Genomic DNA, 18,429 nt, shown 5'->3' with positions numbered 1-18,429 from the left:
ATGAAAAAGTCTCTCAGGACAGCTCTCAAATCCAGGTAGGGATTAATGAGCAAAACAGGAAGGGAGGAGTTTGGGCTGGTTGACTTTATCTAACACAAAAGGAAGACAAGCAGAGTACTTCAGAAAGCAATAGGCTGGAACATGCTCCAAAGAAACTTTGACATGTGTGCTGGGACTCAGCCAGAGGCCAGGTTACCTGTGTTCAGGAAATCTAAATTTACTCTTATTTTCTTTTAGTTTGGTTGTTTTGGTTTTTTTTTTAACTCAAATTTTAATCACGTTTGGACTGCGCAGATGAAATCTGAATCAGAAGTCAGATCTGCCAAAGCTGCCTGGTTCCCTTCTCTGTGATGTCCTATTCCTGCTGCTATTGTAGGGATATTTTGAAGCAGTGCTCACAGATTACATGGTAATTTGGCTTCTGAAGTGGTATGAAATTGGGCATTACACTTTGAATTCCAGTGGTCATACTCAGAAGAGATTTGTAAATTTACGGCTCAGCAATTGCAAATGATCCATTTTTCACAGCTTAATGACCAAGGGCTTGTTTTTGAAGTGATGGGAAGTGATCACATACACCCTTACCTCCAGCACTAATTGCAGAGTAAAAGAGGTTAATTTAAACCTTGGAGGCAGTTTTGATCTGGATCTTTCACAGCAGCAGGAAAACTCAGAGCTGTGGTGACTTTAAATTATTCATTGTCCCTCTCAAAAGGAAAAGTTAAGTGTGGATGTGGTCAGTTTGCTCTCACCATCTGGAAAGAAACAACTTGCTAAGCCCAGTCAGCTGGGATAAACCATAATGTAAAGGTTATCAATGTGTATTGAGACAAAAATGGAAGATTATATAATCTAGTCATTTAGACGTGGATTTTAAATTATCCTTTTTTTGCCTGTCAGTCCAACTGTTCCTCTTGTTCCTATTTAAATTTTAAGTCAAGGCATTAAGCAAGAGCAAAGACCATCCCTATCCCAAAGAGATGATCTTGGCATCAGATACAGTGCCACAGGTAGTGCAAATGGAAAGACTGAGTGAATGGAAGGAAGAGAACAAAACAGAGATCAGCAGAAAAATGGTATTCTTGGCTCATGGCTTCCCCAAGCGATGCCAGACAGCGGTGACACGGAGGGTCATGGCAGAAGGAGTCTTCCTGAGGATTTAAAGGATGGGAAGGTGTCATTACTGAGGACTTCTGGCAAAGGATAAACACGTGAATTCTTCCCTTAAATCAATGGGACTTTTACTGGCATGTGTCCTAGGGCTGAGTGTGTCCCTTGCTAGGATCAGTTAAAAAAAAAAACCCTGCAAGTGCTGCATTTTACCAGGTCCACTGGGAGGAAGAATTAGTGATGGAGAAGAAATGGGAGATTTTTCATAGAGAAAAAGAGAAAATTGCTTCATTTGCACAGGAATGTATCACAGCTGTACCCCATGCAGAAAATATTTCCTTCTGGGATAGGGTGGTTTAAAAACAGTCACCCAGCTGCAAAATTGGTTCTGGCTCAAGCAGACAATGGCACTCATTTCTGGATGGATGACGCTTTCAGTCTTGTGCCCAGCTACTGAAAACAGCTGGTAGAGTTCTGGTCTCCAGGACACCAGCTTCCAGTTAAACACAGGAGTTTGGCTGTTTCTAAACAAAGAATTTCTGAGCACTATTCCCAAACTGGGGGAATTGTCTTTCTAGATTTGCCAACCACAACCCATCTTGTTTGATGTGGCTGCTTGATAGCTTCACGGTAGCATCTCCTGCATCATCAGGTAGCATAGAAACATCTTTTTTATCATCATTTGGTCTTTGAGACACTTGGTTTGTAGCTGGTGCTACACTCTAAAGGCTCGGGTGTGTGTCCTAGGAATCTGGAGTTGGAGCAAATCACAGGTGATCCAAAAAATCAGAAATACAATTATGGGGGTGCCTGGTGTGCTTTTAGCAAAAATCTGGGCAGATCAGTAGTTCTTTCATCATGTTGGCTTTCAGGAAATGCTGCTGTGGAGAAGTAATAAGGCACAAAAGAGAAGGGTTTCACCCTGTTCTGTTGGCTTAAGAAATTCTCTTGAAAAGGTGTGTTCTAGTTATTTTTACTGCCACTGATTTATATCCTACCCTAATTTAATCCAGTATCTAAATTGTGGTGTCCTGGCCAGGTGTGGTTTTTCTTGTTCCAGCAAGAGCCTTTTTGCTTCTTCTCTTTTCAAAACACTCAACCAGTTTTCACCTCCATTTCTCTCCCATGTTCTTCATAGCTATACGTCTACAAAATGTTAGGTGTTGTCTCTTCAATACCATTTAGGAAAAAGAGAGGAATGTAGGAAATATCTGATCTTTAGCACTTAGGGTTCTTTTCTGCTTAAAAAAAAAAAATAAAAGAAAAATCCTAAGCAGTGTTTTAGCATAAGATTCAGAAGGCTTCAAAGAGACATCAGTTAAACCTGCCTGCTCAGTGAGAGCCAACAAGTGGATCTTTCAGATGTCTGAGTGTTCCCTGGGGGTTCACATTATTAATATCTGCCTTATGACAAGGTGGCTGTGCTGATGCCAGGCTTTTTTTCCCAGCCGGCATGATTAATTTTTCCTTCCTTTCTTAATATCTCCGAGCCAGATGCCTCTAAATGTCCTCACAGGGTGGATTGCTGTTCTTAGCTACTCCTTCTTCCCCCCCTACCCCTTTCCAACTAATTCATATAATGGCTGTGGAGATGTATTTTGTAGCATCACAAAAAGCAAAACTTTGAAAGCCTCCTAAGGTGATGGACTTGACACGTGCAGCTCTGGCCTCCCGACATTCCTGGTGGGCTTGAAAGCTTTGTGCCAGGTAGTCTGTCAAGAACATTTCCCAATTCAGAGTGTGCTTATTTGCCTAGCACTTTACAAATTATATCCATGCAGAAGTGCTGAAGTGCAAGTATTCCTGGTGGAGAAGTTGACAGCAGGGTGTTGCACTGACGTTTTGGAGGCAGGAAATTTTGGCCGAGGCAGAGGAGGAACGCTTGCATTATTTATGGAAAGTGCAGTGGATCTTCAAGCACTGATTTATTTTAAGGGCTTCAAAACATTATGGTACTCAAAAAGGTCTTTATTCTGGAAATGGAAATTAGTTCTCCTTCACAGGTCTGGTTCCATAGTGCAGCTGCATGGGCCTGAGTGGTACCAACTGAGAGGGAAGAAGCTTAGCAAGCTCTACAGCTTGTTCTTAAGGTGCTCCTGCTTAGCAACATGTCCATCACTGTCCTCCATAGAATAGATTTGTGGCTCTTCTTTATTTATCCTCAGTGGTTTTCAGTCATTAGTGCATTCACCTGCATCTCAGGGGATTTTTCCTGGAGGAAGCAAAACCCATAAAGAGAGTAGTTAGTGATCAATAAATTAGGATTTAGTTGTTTCTTTTTTGTAAGTATTAATACTGTCTGTGATAGGCGTATCAGGGGATTAAATGATGGAAGTCTTAATTTAGGAAGTGTAGAAAATAGCATTTCTTAATTTCTTGTAGGACAAGCTAAAATCTCACATCTATTATGTTCTACTGTTTGGAGCGTTTTTGCAATATAACAGTGACAGAATGTATAATATAAAGCAATTAATTTGCTAGTGCAAATAGAGCTGTAATTAGGGGAGTAAAGTCTTCAGTTTCAGTCTAAAGTTTAGGGGTTTTGTGGGAAGATGAGGATACTAAGAATATCCTGAGAGTAAGGATGCTCTTAAGAGCATGTCTGTTCCATGGCAGCCAGCTGTCCATTTAGCCATGTGTAAGGCAGCCTCAGACAGCCCTTTGGCCCACAGCAGTGTGGGAATTAAGTTAAAATTAACCTGAGTTTGGAAAACAACTAGCACCACTTTATTTGTCCATTTAATTGAATTATATGACGCTGTGTAAGTATGCTGACCCACAGACGTAAATTGCTCCACCCTACCCATTTCCCTCCTTAATTCTCTCATGCTAATGGAGATGATGGGATGTTGACTGCAGAGAGAGAGAGAGAGAGAGAGAGAGGGAAAGAGGCTGGAAATAAAAGAGGCTGGAAATAAAAAGGGACTGTTTCAGCCTGGTGCAAACCTTCCACTTTGGTGAAATGTCACAGCTGCACTAACTGCACTGTGATCTTTGTTGCCATTAAGCTGATTATGTCCACAGAAGGATTCATCCAACTAATCCCACAATGCTGCAACCAGTTGCTTTACATTTAAACACTTTTTTTCCTAAGAAATAAAAAGTCAATCAGGTTTCACCAGATTCTCAAAATGGTTCAGGCTCTTACAGGGACCTACTTTATTTTTTTTTCTGTTCTTTTAATAGAGGAAAATAGGACAAATTAATAGGCTCCGTGCATTAGTGGATATGCTTAGTTTGGGAGCCTGAGGTGTCATTTGGGGTGAATGTGCTGGGAAGGGGCTGTGTATGATTGTACCTTTGGCACTGCATCATTTTGTGTTTGCCTGTGTGGCCATACCATAGAGCAGCAGCTCTACATCCAACAGTGACTCTAATGAGGGAGATTCTGGCAGGTTAAGATTGACTTAATTGATTTAATAATCAATTTATATCTAGTTCTTGCTTATTTTTCTAAGGAAAGGTTGATTTTCATTGGTTAGTAGTCATTAAAATGTGTTCATTTGCAGCTAAACATAACCTTTATAGTAAATGTAATTCTTCATTTGCTAATCAGGTACACAATGTCTGCCCGTGTTTGCTTAATTATGTAGTTTAACCTAGTCTATTAAGATTCTTAATTTTTACACTTTAATCAGGATAAAAAACAGCAAATAAGACATTTCTTCTCTGTTAGACTATTAGGTTTTTTGTTTTGTCTTATGCTCAAGTACATCTGAATAGAATTAGAATTTAATTTTAAAAAATTTTTACAAGGAAATTTTAAAATGCTTCTTGAAAATAAATTAAAATCACATCTTAAGTATGGTGTCTTTTTGAAAGGAAGAACTAGATAGAATTTTCTTTGTATTTATTAATTACTTACTACTTAAAGGAGACTATGTCCGGCACATTCAGGTAGTCAACTTTCCTCAGGTTTTGTTAACAAAAATCAAGGATTTCAGGAGGAAAAGTAGCTGGAGAAAGGCCTTGATTCTATCATTAAGCATTCAGTGTTGGATAAAGTTGTATCCTCTTTTTTCGTGCTGTCTGTTGTCTACCCTGAGACTTTGGGCTGGACTTTGGCTGGCTGAGCAGCAACGTTTCCCATGTTCCAGGCCAGCTGAGAGTGGACAGAACATCCCGTGCCTTCAGCAGCATAAATCACAGAGAATTGTGCCTAGAGCCTTACCTTGACTTTCCTGCAGGGTTCTGCAGGATTCGCCTAATTCCTTGTCTTCTAAAAGCCATTCCTTCAGATTTAGTCTGTATTTATCACTCAAATGCTTTAACTTTTTACAGTTCTCCCACACTGCAGGAAAGGCTCTTGTATACAAAAGCGTATGGTCATTCTTTCCAATTCCTCAGTATTTTAAAGCCAGTAGATCTGTTGTTGTCTCATACTTAATTTTTATCCATTAGAAGTCCAAAGCTAGTCTAATACCTCAAAAGAATGCTTAGGGTGCCTTACCTGGTCAGTCATTTGACTTGCTTTAGAAAGTAGCTGTCAAATATGTGCTGCTTGAAAGCACACATCCTTTTCCACTGAATGTATGGATTTTATGGAATTGGGTTGGGTCATCATTTGGGGTGCCCTAACTTTGAATCTATTAGGGAAGTATTTCTTATTCTAGGGAGACAAAAAAAGCATTGGATTTCACCCATCCTAGGCACTGATTGCCACCAGCATTCTTTGCTCTCATGGAAGCCTCTAAAAAAGAATTGTTTCATGATTCCACATACAAACTTTAAGTTTGTACAAATTCCAAGTACAAACACCATTAAAAACTGGTGAAATAAATTATATTAATTCCTTTGGGATTTATGTCTTTAACACTTAATTGTTTCATTGACCAGGAGTGGTTAAGCTGCCTGCAAGCAGAGGAGGAAGAAGACTGAAGACAGCTGTGCAAAAGCACAGCCATGGTGTCTCTCCCGTAGCAGCTGGGAGTCTGAGTTCTCAGCTTTTGCTTTTCAGCTTCAATGTTTGCTTCCGAAAGTGAGAGTGTCCTTCAATGTAGATTTAGGTGAAGCTAGATGTTAGAAGAGGGAAGACTTTGTGTGGGAAAGGACAGTGTGTCCTGACAGTCACAGCACAGCGCTGGGAGCTCAGCATCCCAAAACTAATCCTGGCTGTGGGTGCTTTTCCTCGTTTGACCTTGAGCAAGTCAGACAGTGGGGGTTTTTTGTGTGTCTCAGTTTCTGTAACCAACATGGGAATACTATGTGTGTATATCCCTGGGTCTTGCCTAGATTAATAAATCAATATTTGTAAAGTAAGGCTTGATAAATGCTAACTGTATTACCACGTGTACTTGAACCTTGTGCAGAACTTTGGGAGTGTGCCTGAATTTCTGCTCTGTGAATGGATGGGGCCCAGGCCAGGGTGGTCAGCAGCCACAGAGACAGGTTTGGGTCATTTTCTTCCTCCCAAGGGACTGCTTGTAGCACATATCTGCAAGAAGGTCTTGAATACAACTTTTCCACTTAACATGCTCCCCCATCACCCACTGTCAGCAATGAGATTAAATTCTGTGCGACTGCAGAGGACGTTGCATGATCAAAATCCTCTTTTAGAAATTAATATGTACCATCTCTCCCCAGTACTGTGCCTCCTCTCAGAGAAGGGTATTGTCTCCTGAGCACTCAAGGTGTGAAAAGCCACCCAAGGAAGCTGTCTATCTTTGAATTTTATGCTGTTGCACAGTTGCTCTGATGAGAGCTACAACTGCATAAAAATCACAGGGACTTGGGGACTTCTCCCTTCACAGGGTCACAAGATGTTTTGCAGAACAATTAATAGAATAGCAAAAGGAGTGTGGGAACTACAAGTCCTGGTTACAAGACTTGAAGTTTTGTAGAAAATGTTTCATGAGGCAGGGAAGTCAAAGTCAATAATCACCCATTTTCCCTAGGAAACCTTGGGTGTCCTGGGAAGAAAATGAAAGTTTCCAGATATTACCCAGCTTTTCCCAACTTTGCTGCCTGTATCAACCCAGAGAAACAGAGTGATCAGGACATTTGTAGATCCAAGTTTAGTATTCATTAGGCATCAGATATTGATGCAGCCCACAGAAGGGTTTTACTTGCATAAACTCTTAGTAGATGGAATTAGGTGTCCAGGGCTGCTGCATTCAGTACAAACTGGAGCTCTTGAGCCATCATTTCCAGTCTGCTTTAGGTGCTGGCAGGTTTTGTGGCATGACCAGGATGTGCTCAGGGTGAGTTTTCCTGGACTGATTGATGGCTTTCTGATGGAGCTTTTCTAGAATCAGCTGATAGTTGAATATCCATATTTAACGTGTCTGGGAGCCTTCTTGTTGATTTGAGAAAAGCTGCAGCAGAAGCGATTGCTAAAATCTCTCCCCTTCCACTCACACCCTTGGTGGCTGCAGCACAAACCAGTAAATATTTGTCAGTCCCACAAGTTTTCCCTGCTCACAGACACCTGAATGTGATTCCTGCCAATTTTAAGCCCACAGTGCTCTGCAGGTCCTCTGGATCCCTGTTAAACATTTCAGGTCTCCTCAGTGAGGAGGATGTTTATCATTTGTTCCTGGCACATAAAGAAAACTTTGAGGTTATTTGTTTACTTAAAAAGTAAGGGAGAGAATTCATCTTCTTTAAAGACAGAAGATGGTTTTATCTGTTAATTTTTTTTCTAGCATATATTCAGGAGTTCATAAAAATAGGTATTTCAGTGGGAAGAAATCTCATTTAGTGGGATGATTTTTCACTTGAGGGTGTGTAAAAGTGGCTTCACCTGCTCTTACTGTTTGCCTGGCATTTGAGTTTAAAATGCTGCTATTAGAGGACTCTTCCATACTGCCTTCAGACAACACTTCCACTTGTATTGCCACGGCTTTCAAAGAAAATTTCCTGTGAAATTAGGTTTTACCAGGTTAGATTTTCATGGTATTGTGGTTTTGTGGCTTTTTCTAACTTAAAATAAACAGGTAGGACCTTCTGAAAAAAGTCTTTAGAAAATATTAAACTTCCACATGTTTTTCTTCCCTTCATCAGTAATAGCGAGCTTTTTAAAAGTTGAGCTTTTTCTGGACTGTTTTCCCTGCCACCTTCCCATTGTGTTGGCTTCTTCTTTACACTGTGCTGTACAGAGGACCCAGAAGGACCACAAGCACTTCAGATCCATTGGTGTGGCATATTTTTGTGCTTCAAACATCCTGATCATGTCTCTCACTTTCCTTAATTTTCTACAAGACTGGGAAATGAGGAAGACCCTGGGTTCTTTATCCAGCTCTGGGTCTGAAATGCCTGCTGGGAGGAATCATTGATGTACTTTTATTTATTCCCTCTTTCTGTCTCATAGGACCTTTGGATTCAAATGCAATTTAGGTGTTGTGTAGGTGTCTTTAAGGCATCTGTGTGTTTGTAGACTGTACTTTTTCAGGCACAGACAATGAAGTTATTCTCAGGAGCTTTACCTGGTGCATAGGAGCTGCTCTCAGCTCATCATTCAGTCCCTCTGGCCTCAATTCCTGCTGTCCTGACCTCCCTGCAAATGAGCTGCTGAGCCTCACTCAAACACAAAGCCCTGATCCAGCAGAAATTGCCCTCCAGGAGTTTGAGGCACAGGGACGAGTGCCCCAGATGGAAGGCACATGACATTTTACAGGTGGGGAAACTGAGGCACAGTTTGTCCCATTCTTTACAGCAGAGCTCCTTCTCCCCTTGCTGGGCATTCCCTGTTTCCCCAGGGAAGACAGGCTGGAGCCAAGACTCTGAACACAAAACTTTTACCACAGGGACTGGATTTTGTGGCAGACTGGATTTGTGCTTGATGCTTCATGTTCTGAGCGTGTTTCTGCTAAAGCCTTTCCCTGGCTGCTGGCAGGCTCCTGGCTTCCAAGAGCTCAGCCTTCTTTTTCCTTCAGAAAGCAGAGGATCTGGAGGAGTTTATAAGAAAGCTAACTCAGAGCAGACCTGTGATTTCCAAAATTTAATCTGGCTTTCCAAAGCTTTTAGCAGAAGGGTTGATTTGGGTCAAAATTAATGCAAACACTTGTGTAGACCATTTAATGTTTAGGTTATGGACCTGTTAAGGCAGCAGGATAATCCCTTTAGATTACCCGTGTAATTCCTAGTGAATATTTATTTTAAAGAGACTTCAGTGCCCTTAGTCATTAGCAAAGGTTAGTAATGCCTCTCACAGCTGCCAGGCTCAATGCAACAGCATTTGTCAATAGGAGGGCTTCTCCTTTTGTTCCTTGCTTTTTGGTTTGTTTGTTTTTTAACATTTCTCCACCTCTTGCCGGCTTAATCCCATGGGCTCACCTCTAATCACAGGGCAGCATCTGAGCTGCCTTTGCAGTGCTGATTTCCACTTGAGCAAGGCTGAGGAAGGAGCCTAATCCTGGGTTTTTCGGATGCTGCCTGCCCAGGGTGTGGGTGCGTGGGCTGGGGAGGACAGAACGCGCGGGTTCAAGGACGCGCTCCCGCTTTAGTGTGCGCAGACATGCTCCCGCTCCTCCCTGATTGGCAAGGTTAACTCGGAGAGCCTGCAGCTTTTTCAACTGATTTGATTAGACCCACTACTTTATCCCATTCCCTCCCCCACTGCTTGGCCCACCACCTCCTGATCCTTTTAACACAGCCCTTGGTCCAATAACCAGCCAGTCTGGCTTTTTTTTCTTTTACTCCCTACCCCCTTTTTTTTTTTTTTCAATTTTCATGCTGGATTTTTGACATTTTGTAAAATAGATTATGAAGCCCTACAGGGAAGATCAGTAGGCAGTGTCTTGGTCTCAGGGCTGGGTTTTGTTGGGACTGTTTGAGAGGCTGGGATATGCCTCCTCTTGCTCGATCTCCTGGGCTCTTCACCTTTCCCAGCTCTCAGTGCACCTCTGTGAATTCTGGAACAAGAGACTGGAGGCTCACATACCCCAGCTTGGATGCTCATTGTCCTCCAATTCCTCTTTTCTCTGCAAAACCAGGCTGGTGGGGGAGAATTACACACTCAGCCCAAAATGATTTGGCATCCCAGGTCCTCTTTCACTGTGGTGTGACGTGTTCACTGTCTGCAAAAAGAAGCGTGGATAGAGAACTCCCATATCCCACAGGAGCAAATAATGGTGTGTTTTAGTAGCAGATTTTACTAGTTGGGATTACTTTGGGAGGTCAGATCACCCATAACTCCCAGGCTGGCTGACAGTGGGATGAGCACCAAGGGGCTCTGAGAAGCTGTTTTGGCATTAATGCCCTCAGCCCTTGGGACAGCACAGGCACCAGCCCAGCCTTCAAAGGTGTTGTGGTCCTGTTGCCATCTCTAACCAATGTGCTTTAGTGTGTTGTGCACTGCCAGTTTACAATCCTGGGCTCTGCTTGTGATATTGCCCTGATTGTCTTCTTCAATATCCCAGGGGAATGTAGAGCCTTATGTACAAAAGCACTTCTTGACAATTCTCCCTGGCTCTCCTATAAAGAAGTGAATAAAACCTAAAAATGACAGGCTTTTCCAAAACCTGAGAGTCCCAACTCAAAAAACCAAATCACTGGAGAGTGAGCAGCGCTGCTGAATTTTTGGTAGTCTCAGACTAGTCCAGGGAAAGCTTCATCTCATTTTCACTTGCCTTTTGTTCAGCAGACCTGATCTGAAGTGGTGTGGGCTGCTGGAGCAGCTCAGTGCTGACAGGGACCAAATCCAGTGACCAGGACCGACCCTATGGAGTCACCCTGGTGAAACAGCACAGAATACAGACAATCCCCTGCACACAAGGTATTAAATCTTGACATACTGCATTACTTAAGAGGTCTCAGGGAAAATTAAAACCCTTTTGACTGGGTTTTGCAATGCAGGGAAAATTTTAGTGACATTTAAAAGGTTTCTCTTGTGTTCCTCTAATGGGATAAATAAAAAAAGGCTTGTTTTAGGCCAGCAAATGGGGGGACAATCCAATTTCCCTGATTCCATCAAGACACTCTTAAAGCATTAGCTTGTGCAGTTTTAAAAAAACCCACAACAGACTGACCCTTCTGCCTGATGGCTTTGAAAAGTGTCCTGATGTGGAGGTATTTATCCTACACCACATGCTTCATCGAGGCACTCCAGCAGTGCTTGGAAATACACTCCTCTTTTATTAAACTATTTAGGAGGACAGCATGCACAGCAGGAAACACAAACACCAGTTTATTATTTACTGCAGCCATCCACACTGGGGCTGTGCTCAGACTAATGCATGATGACGTGCTCTTTGAATTTGGTACGTGGAAGGGAAAAAGGGTGGCATTAACTAGGAACGTTTCTGATGGAAGGCTGAAACCTAAGCCTGCCCTTAACTTTATGTTTTTAAGTGTGATTTGGGCTCAATATAAATAAAGATTCCCCTGTGGAATGTTTGCTTCCATCAGTCAGAAAGATTAATGTATCAACACTTACTCTGGACGGGGCTCTGGGGATTGATAATGGGAGATATGGAGCCTTTCACCTCCAGGTCACTGGTTCAGCACTGCCCCACTTGGGCTGCCACCACCAGCACCTGCCATCTGCTCCAATGGGCTGGGCCCAGTTCTAGGCCCAGCTGGTCCCAGTGGGCTCCCTGGGCTGCTTTAGTGGGAAATGGGATGGAGCTGCTCAGCCCAGCCCCAGATGTGACAGCAGCCCCAGCCCTCAGCACAGACCCAGCACCACCAGGGAACTTGACCTTCTGCCACGCTTGTACAAGCCATGAATGGAGAACCTGTTATCCCTGCCCTGTGCAGAATAACTCATTCGAAGAGCAGGACACCCCTGAACATAAATCTGCCTGTTATAAAGTTGGCTGTGGTTTTCCCTGGTTGCCTCCAGTTCCTGCTGAATTTCATTAGGAACTCCTCTATTATACAGCACAGAAAGAGAGCAAGTGTTGCCTCTGGACTTTGAAAGAGCCCTTTAAAGTGAAGATCAATTTTGCATCTCACTAAATACCTAATGACAGACCAAACTGCAAGTACTTAGTTCAGCTGTATTTTAATGGCACTGTGGCTGCATCAAGAAATCCCAGTTATGATAGAGTATGATGTCCTGAGGCAGTTTTCTCCAGACATTTTTTTTTCTTTCTTTAGTAGCAGCACTTCATTAATAGCTGTTTGAAAACCTGACTGACTGTGAATAAGCAGTACTAATAAACCTTTTCCCCTCACTATTTATTCCTCCCTTCTTCCATCAGGAAACAGCCCCAGTGATCACAGACTGAGTTTTCAGTCTGACGTGTAGTTGTACTTGGTGGTGCATGAGCAAATGAAAGAGCAGCTTCATGCCTTATAAAATAACAAATGGTAAATCAGCTACTAATGCAATTCACAGAGGCTGCTAAAAGGCTGCTGGAGGTCACAAAAACAGCAACCCTTTGAGGTGATGAGATGGGAGCTTCTTAAGTCAACACATGCAGTTGGCTTCTCCCTGGCAGTGGTCCACTGCGAGGCAGGATCCAGGCTCTGATGCCTTCCCCCTCTGGCAGACGGCTGTGAGTGTGCAAACGTCCTCTCTAATTCCAGATTAGCCACAAAGAGGAGTCATCATCCTTAAGGAACAGGCGTGCTTGGAAAGGAAAGGCTGTCTGCAGGCTGCAGGGCACAGCACTATCCTCAGGTGCTTTTGAGATGTCTGAGCAAGGTTCCTGGCACTAAAGGAGAAGAGATAAAAATGTGCTTTTCGTGCTGAGGGCTGTGTGCCATTGGAACTCAGCTTCCCTGCTAGCCCAGGCTTTCTCAAGCTGGGCTTATTAAAATCCAGCTCTCATCTAATGAGTTCAGAGGATGCTTCAGAATGTCTCAACATGGAAAGTGCTGATTTTGCACACCAAGCCAAGGAAGGTTTATGGCACCAAAAGAGTCTCCAAAGTCTTTATCCTCACTGACTTGAAGGAGAAAAAGCTCCCTGGGCTGTTAGCAACACCTCTGCTCCTCCTACAGCATGTTGTGACTTGGCTTTTATTGCAACCAGGCCTGTCCTCACAACACAACCTCTCTGACAGTGCTCCAGCTCTGCCATGGCATTCCTGGGCATTTCAGCTGAGCCTGCCTTTGCCCAAATCAAGGGAATCAAACCCGTGGGTTTGGGACAGGGACTGCTTTAGCCCATGCAGGGGTGGTTTCTCTGCTTTTTTATGGATTTTCTTCTCTCTTTGGGTCACTCAGTTGTTGGCTTTAAATGCCAGTTTCTACAAAGAGGACATCTGGAAAGGCAGAGTGGCAGCTCTGAGCCATTCTAGTTGACAATTAAAAGTGCAACATCTCTTCCATCATGCAGGGCTTTAGGTTCAAGCCTGCAGAGGAAAAGGAGTTACTTCCAAAGCCCTGAATCCCTTTAAATAAATATCAGCCAGCATTTACCTTGCAGTCAGCACGGGCTGAGGTGAACCAAGCAGTGGCAGCAACGCTCTCCCTAATCAAGCGTCCTTCTCTCTCTTTAATCAGGTGGAGCAAGTGGCATGTTGACTTGCTGGTTGGTGCTGAATCCAACCCTGCTCCTGCAGGTTTGCAGTGCCTGGGGCAGCCATCTGAGGGGCAGCAGCACTGATGGGCCACCTCTGCCCCCTAATCTCCCTGCTCCCATCCACACGTGCTGTCCTGATACCCGACAGCCGGTCCCACGCGGGCATCATGCCAGCAGTGACTTTACAGGCTTTGTGGCAGAGATTATTTAAAGGAGATTAACCCTTCTAAACCCCTTAGATTTTAATTATTTCTGTATGTATTTATAAAACCTGCAGTCTGCTAGTTCCAGGGCACAACTGCCCCAGTCCCCATCCTTAACCTGGATTCATGAATCCAATGCACCCATATTGCAGGACAGGGGTTGAGATGGACAGAGCTCGTTGGATTGATTGATTGATTTATTGCCATTCTGGAACAATTCACATCTAGGATGAAAATTAAACATTATGGTTTCAAATCCTAGAAAAGAGCTAATAATTTAAACCACTTTAAAATACTAATAATTGGGCATTAATTGAATTGTTTGAGTTGATGAAGTGTCTCTGGCTAATTATTTTGGTTAGGGCATCTCTGTCATTAATGCCTCCCCACTGCCCATGTTGTGGGCACACTCTCTGAAGAGAGGACTGTCTGTAAGGTTGATGTACTGGAAGCCAGGAGAGGGAAGGACTGTTTATTTCATTCAGTCTCCTAGCAAGTTTATTATGTGCATAATAATGTTATGAGACCCTGTAGCCTAGAAAATTGTCACGACTAGCAGCTATGGTTATAGAAGAGGGGGGAAAAAGGGTGTGCACTTCCATCCTTTCATGCTGTCTTTCCTATTGGTCATGTTAGTGCTGGGCTAATTAGTTTCTTACAGTTAAAGAGTGATGGAGGGAGTGTTTCCACTCTGCACATGAGCTGTAAAATCCAAATAAAATTGGAAATACCTTATTTCTGCTTCAGCAGCACAACCTGGCTTATCACCCTGGGTGATGCACACCTTGCAATCTTCAAAAATATATAGAATCTTAGAGTGGTTTGGGTTGGAAGGGACCTTAAAGACTATACAGATCCAACTGCCAGCTATAGGCAAGGACACTTCCCACTAGACCAGGTTGCCCAGAGCCCCATCCAGCCCAGCGTGGAGCACTTCCAGGGATGGGGCAGCCACAGCTTCTCTGGGAAAACTGTGCCAGGGCCTCCCCACCCTCACAGTAACATCCTCACATACCTGCCTGTTTTGTAAATGCAAGCATAAAAGGTGAGTGTTGGAAGGCAAAAATAAAAAAAAAACACACAGCATTATGGACCCCAGTGATCTGAGAAAAAAATATGGTCATTTTGAATTAATTCCTTAAAATCAGATGATTTCTATTTCTTCTCATCTCCTGAAAAAGGAAATAAATGCAGACAGTACCACGGACTCCATAAATAATTTTTTTTCTTGGGGAATCTCTTTAATATGCACACAGTCCTGCTTCTGTGGTAGTGAACATTTGACCAGTAGCAATTAATTTCTTATCACAGTCTTTCTATGAGGTAAGAAAACATTAGTGTCTCCATTAGGAGGTGGAGAACAGGAGCTCTCCAAGAACAAGTGATGTGCCCAGCTTCATTCCCCTGCCCCACGGTTTGCCAAGAGCTGTTGGAGGGAGAGGGCATTGCAGGGATGCCTCTCCTGCAGCACAGCTGGATGTTCCTTTCCAGGCAGATCCATCCTGCTGATCAAATGATAGACCCAGAAAACGTTCAATATGTTTCAGGATAAGTGGCACGGAGCTGATGAATTTTCAGCAGCTTACTGTGAAGCATACAGCATTCTCTGTATTGGCAGGTGGAAAAGAGAGGAGAAAAAATAATAAAGGTCCCTGGTATTAATCTCTTCTGTGTGGAAAGAGTGAAAAAGAGGGTTTCTTGCAGAAAATACCATGTGATTTCATGGCATGTCGATGATTAGGCAAAGTGTCCCAAAGGTTAATAAATCTTTTCTCATTTAAATAGGTAGGATTTCCAGCTGAAAGTGCTGGACCCTGCATCCAGCCCCAAGGAGGGGGGATCAGGGAAGCAAAGGGTTAAATTTCGGGGCTGTAGAAGCAGATTGTGTTTTCCTTCTATGATGTGGGCTGACAAGACATCAGTATTCTATTCATCTGTTGGGAATTAGGCTGTTAATCCAATCAATGACTCTTGAGCTAGCTGCAGCCTGCCTCCCCACTGGGGAACAATCGGATCAGACGGGAGATTGTTTAAGAGCACAGAGCGGTCCCGTGTCAGGTGGAATTTCCAAGCGTTCCCTAGTGAATTGGGGATGGGAAAGCTGTCTCAGCCCATTTATCCTGCCCCTTAAATAAGCAGGTATCTGCCTCAGCCATGCTAAAGTGATAAAGCAGTATAGGAGCACTAACTTTTATGCAGGGAGGGGGCAGGGAAGCACCCTGAGAAGAGTTTTTTAGCATCCTGCCCTTTGGAATATCATCCTGTCCATAGCTTGGGATGGCATTTGCCATCATGGCTTGCCATGACACTTGTTACAGCTTTAGGCATTGACTTCTCCAAACACATTTTTGAGCTTCCTGGCAGTTTGATGAGCAGCAAGATGCCTGGTGCTGAAAGTAACAGGCAGTAGCAAATATTATTTGGATAACCTATAAATATGTCCAAATACACAGCTGGGCACAGAGTGCTGGCTGCAAAATGGGTTGAAAATGCTCAACAGCAAAACATCCCTGAGAGCTTCAGTGTTGCTGCATGAGCTGCTGCATAGGTTCAGAAATCAGTTTGTTCTGCAATTAATGACAGCCATGTCTGCAGTGGGATATTGAGAGCCTGTATCTGTGCCAGCAGCACTACATGCTGATCATAGTAGATGTGATAAATCCCACTGAAATTGCACTTGGAAATTTAGGTACAGCACCAGTTAGAAACTAGGGCGATGAGGGATTAGCATAACCCTGGCACACTGAACTCCTCGGGCTGGGGGTGTTTGGGAGCATTAGCAGATGCAGGCTTCAGGAGGGAGCCAGTGGTTGTTCCTGGGCATCCTCTTCTCTCTGAGCTTTCTTAGATCTCCTTTTAACTGCAGCTTTGTAAGCAGAGGCTTCTCCAAATTAGTCCTCTGAATGAACCACGAGTATGAGCTCCAGCAGTGAATATGAGCAGGGAGGTCCCCAGACAGAAAAATCCCCAGCTCAGAGGCTTGGCTTTAAAGGGCTTCAACATCCCTCTTCCCTTGATCATAATTTTGAATCAAACAAAAGCTAATGCAATTTTCTTTGCCTTTCAGTAGCAGATTGTGCTGTAAGGGTTCATGCCATTAGAAATGTAATAATTGCTTCTCTATGCAGATCTAATTTATCTGTGAGGCACTTAGAAGATAGGCCAAATGATAGCCTGGCAGTAGGCTCTGGAGAAGGGCCCAAGAGGTGATGATAAAAACCAGTCTAGCACCTTCCATCCTTGGGGATATCTGCCTGGCACTGGAAATGGTCAGAATGGGAGGAATGAGCAGAGGAGAGAGCTGAGACCTCTTGGAGAGGCACAGCTTAGTAAGAAAGGGATCCCTTCCAAACCTGCACACACACACACACAGGGGAGGTGGGAGAGTTAATTGAGGAACCAAGCTTAAGAGGATGCCCTGCACTTGTCAGCCTGGGTTATTTGCAATCCCCAAAAAACAGTTGTTCATGACCAGCGCATGCTTTTTGGTTTTGCTTCTAGCAGAGGTTGCTCTGTATCCTTTGTCCCACGATGTTGATCCTTGGGGAGTGCCTGAGCTGCCTTGGAGTTGGGGCCAAGGATGCACATGGGGATGTCTCCTGTTGAATCATCTGGTGGAGTTCAGACTGGTTAAATTTTCCCCATTGGCTGGTTTTAGTATTGGTGGGTATTAGCATGTAAATATAATGGTATGTTGAGTTGTAGCCTTACCCTCAGTCTTCCTGGAGAGAAAATTTCAGAGAATGATGATGAGGTTAAAGTAAATTGTTGGGAAGTTGAAGTCTAAAGTAGAAACAAATGAGAAATAAAACCCTTTTTAAAAGTGGAGGGAAGTATTTTCTTGCTATTTTTCATCTCCCTGGCTTGAGTGAGTGTGTGTCGTGAGGCTGCAGAGATTTATATTACAGCTCCTAAGCATCGGTGCTTGTTCAGAGTCTGTATTATTCTGGCCCTTTTTATTCACTCACCTTCTAAAGATGTAGTGTAAATATTTATCTTCCCTCTGGCCCATCGTGCTGCCCAGGACCCAGTGCTGTTAAACACTCTTATCACCTCATCGTTCTTATCTCCTGCGATCCCTGCCAGCATTCCCAGTCTGTCAATGGGAACGAGCAGTGCACCTTCAAAGGTGCCACAAATGAGCAGAAGGGGAAAAATGAAGATAGGGGGGAAATACCTTAAAATAAAGAGCACGTGTGCTACCCCTCCAAAGTGCAGGATTAGTGTAGAGGTTTCCTGCTGTGCTTTTCACACTCCTGCTGTCTGTGCTTGGGGAGGTGACTGAAGGTGTTGAGGTGAGGTCTCGATGTGGAGCAGCACTCAAGGAGGTGTGGGCTCCCCTTTGTGCTGGTGTGGGGGGTCCAGCCCCAGCTTCATCCCCAATATGGGGTCAGGCTGGACCAAAACTTACCCTGGTAACCAGAATGGATTTGTTTTTCCTCTTTCTCCACTGGTGCTGAACAAAACATGTGAGATGGTGGAAGACGTGGTATCTCCCTCCAGCCCACCCTGCCACTGCACACAGCCTGGAGGGTGAATGAAGCAACTCTGAGCTATCAGTGTTTATACAGCACTGGTTTTAAAACTGTCCCGTGAAACCACAGTCAGATGCTGGCCAAAGTGTACTTGAAATGGCAAATTGTGTCTTACAGAGTGCACAGCATCTCAGCAGGTTCTGCCCTTCAGTCCACAACTTGTGTTAGG

The 18,429-nt window shown here is 43.7% G+C and overlaps 1 protein-coding gene across 2 annotated transcripts in view; it reads left to right on the top strand.

The window, feature by feature from the left end:
* The window catches only part of ACBD6 (acyl-CoA binding domain containing 6), an 80,407-nt gene that overhangs the window by 53,874 nt on the left and 8,104 nt on the right, over positions 1 to 18,429 (top strand). The window contains exon 7 of one of the 2 annotated variants that reach the window (XM_085586720.1): positions 1,983 to 2,066. The exons of the other annotated variant lie outside the window; for it this stretch is intronic. Within the exon in view, the coding sequence (XP_085442846.1) occupies positions 1,983 to 2,066 (84 nt within the window). The remainder of the gene's footprint in view (positions 1 to 1,982; positions 2,067 to 18,429) is intronic. 2 annotated transcript variants of the gene reach the window in all.

Source organism: Lonchura striata, chromosome 8 (assembly GCF_050655825.1).
Source record: "Lonchura striata isolate lonStrDom1 chromosome 8, ASM5065582v1, whole genome shotgun sequence".
Classification (NCBI taxonomy): Eukaryota; Metazoa; Chordata; class Aves; order Passeriformes; family Estrildidae; genus Lonchura; species Lonchura striata.
Note: the sequence above shows the minus strand (reverse complement) of the source record. Positions and strands in the feature narration are given on the sequence as shown.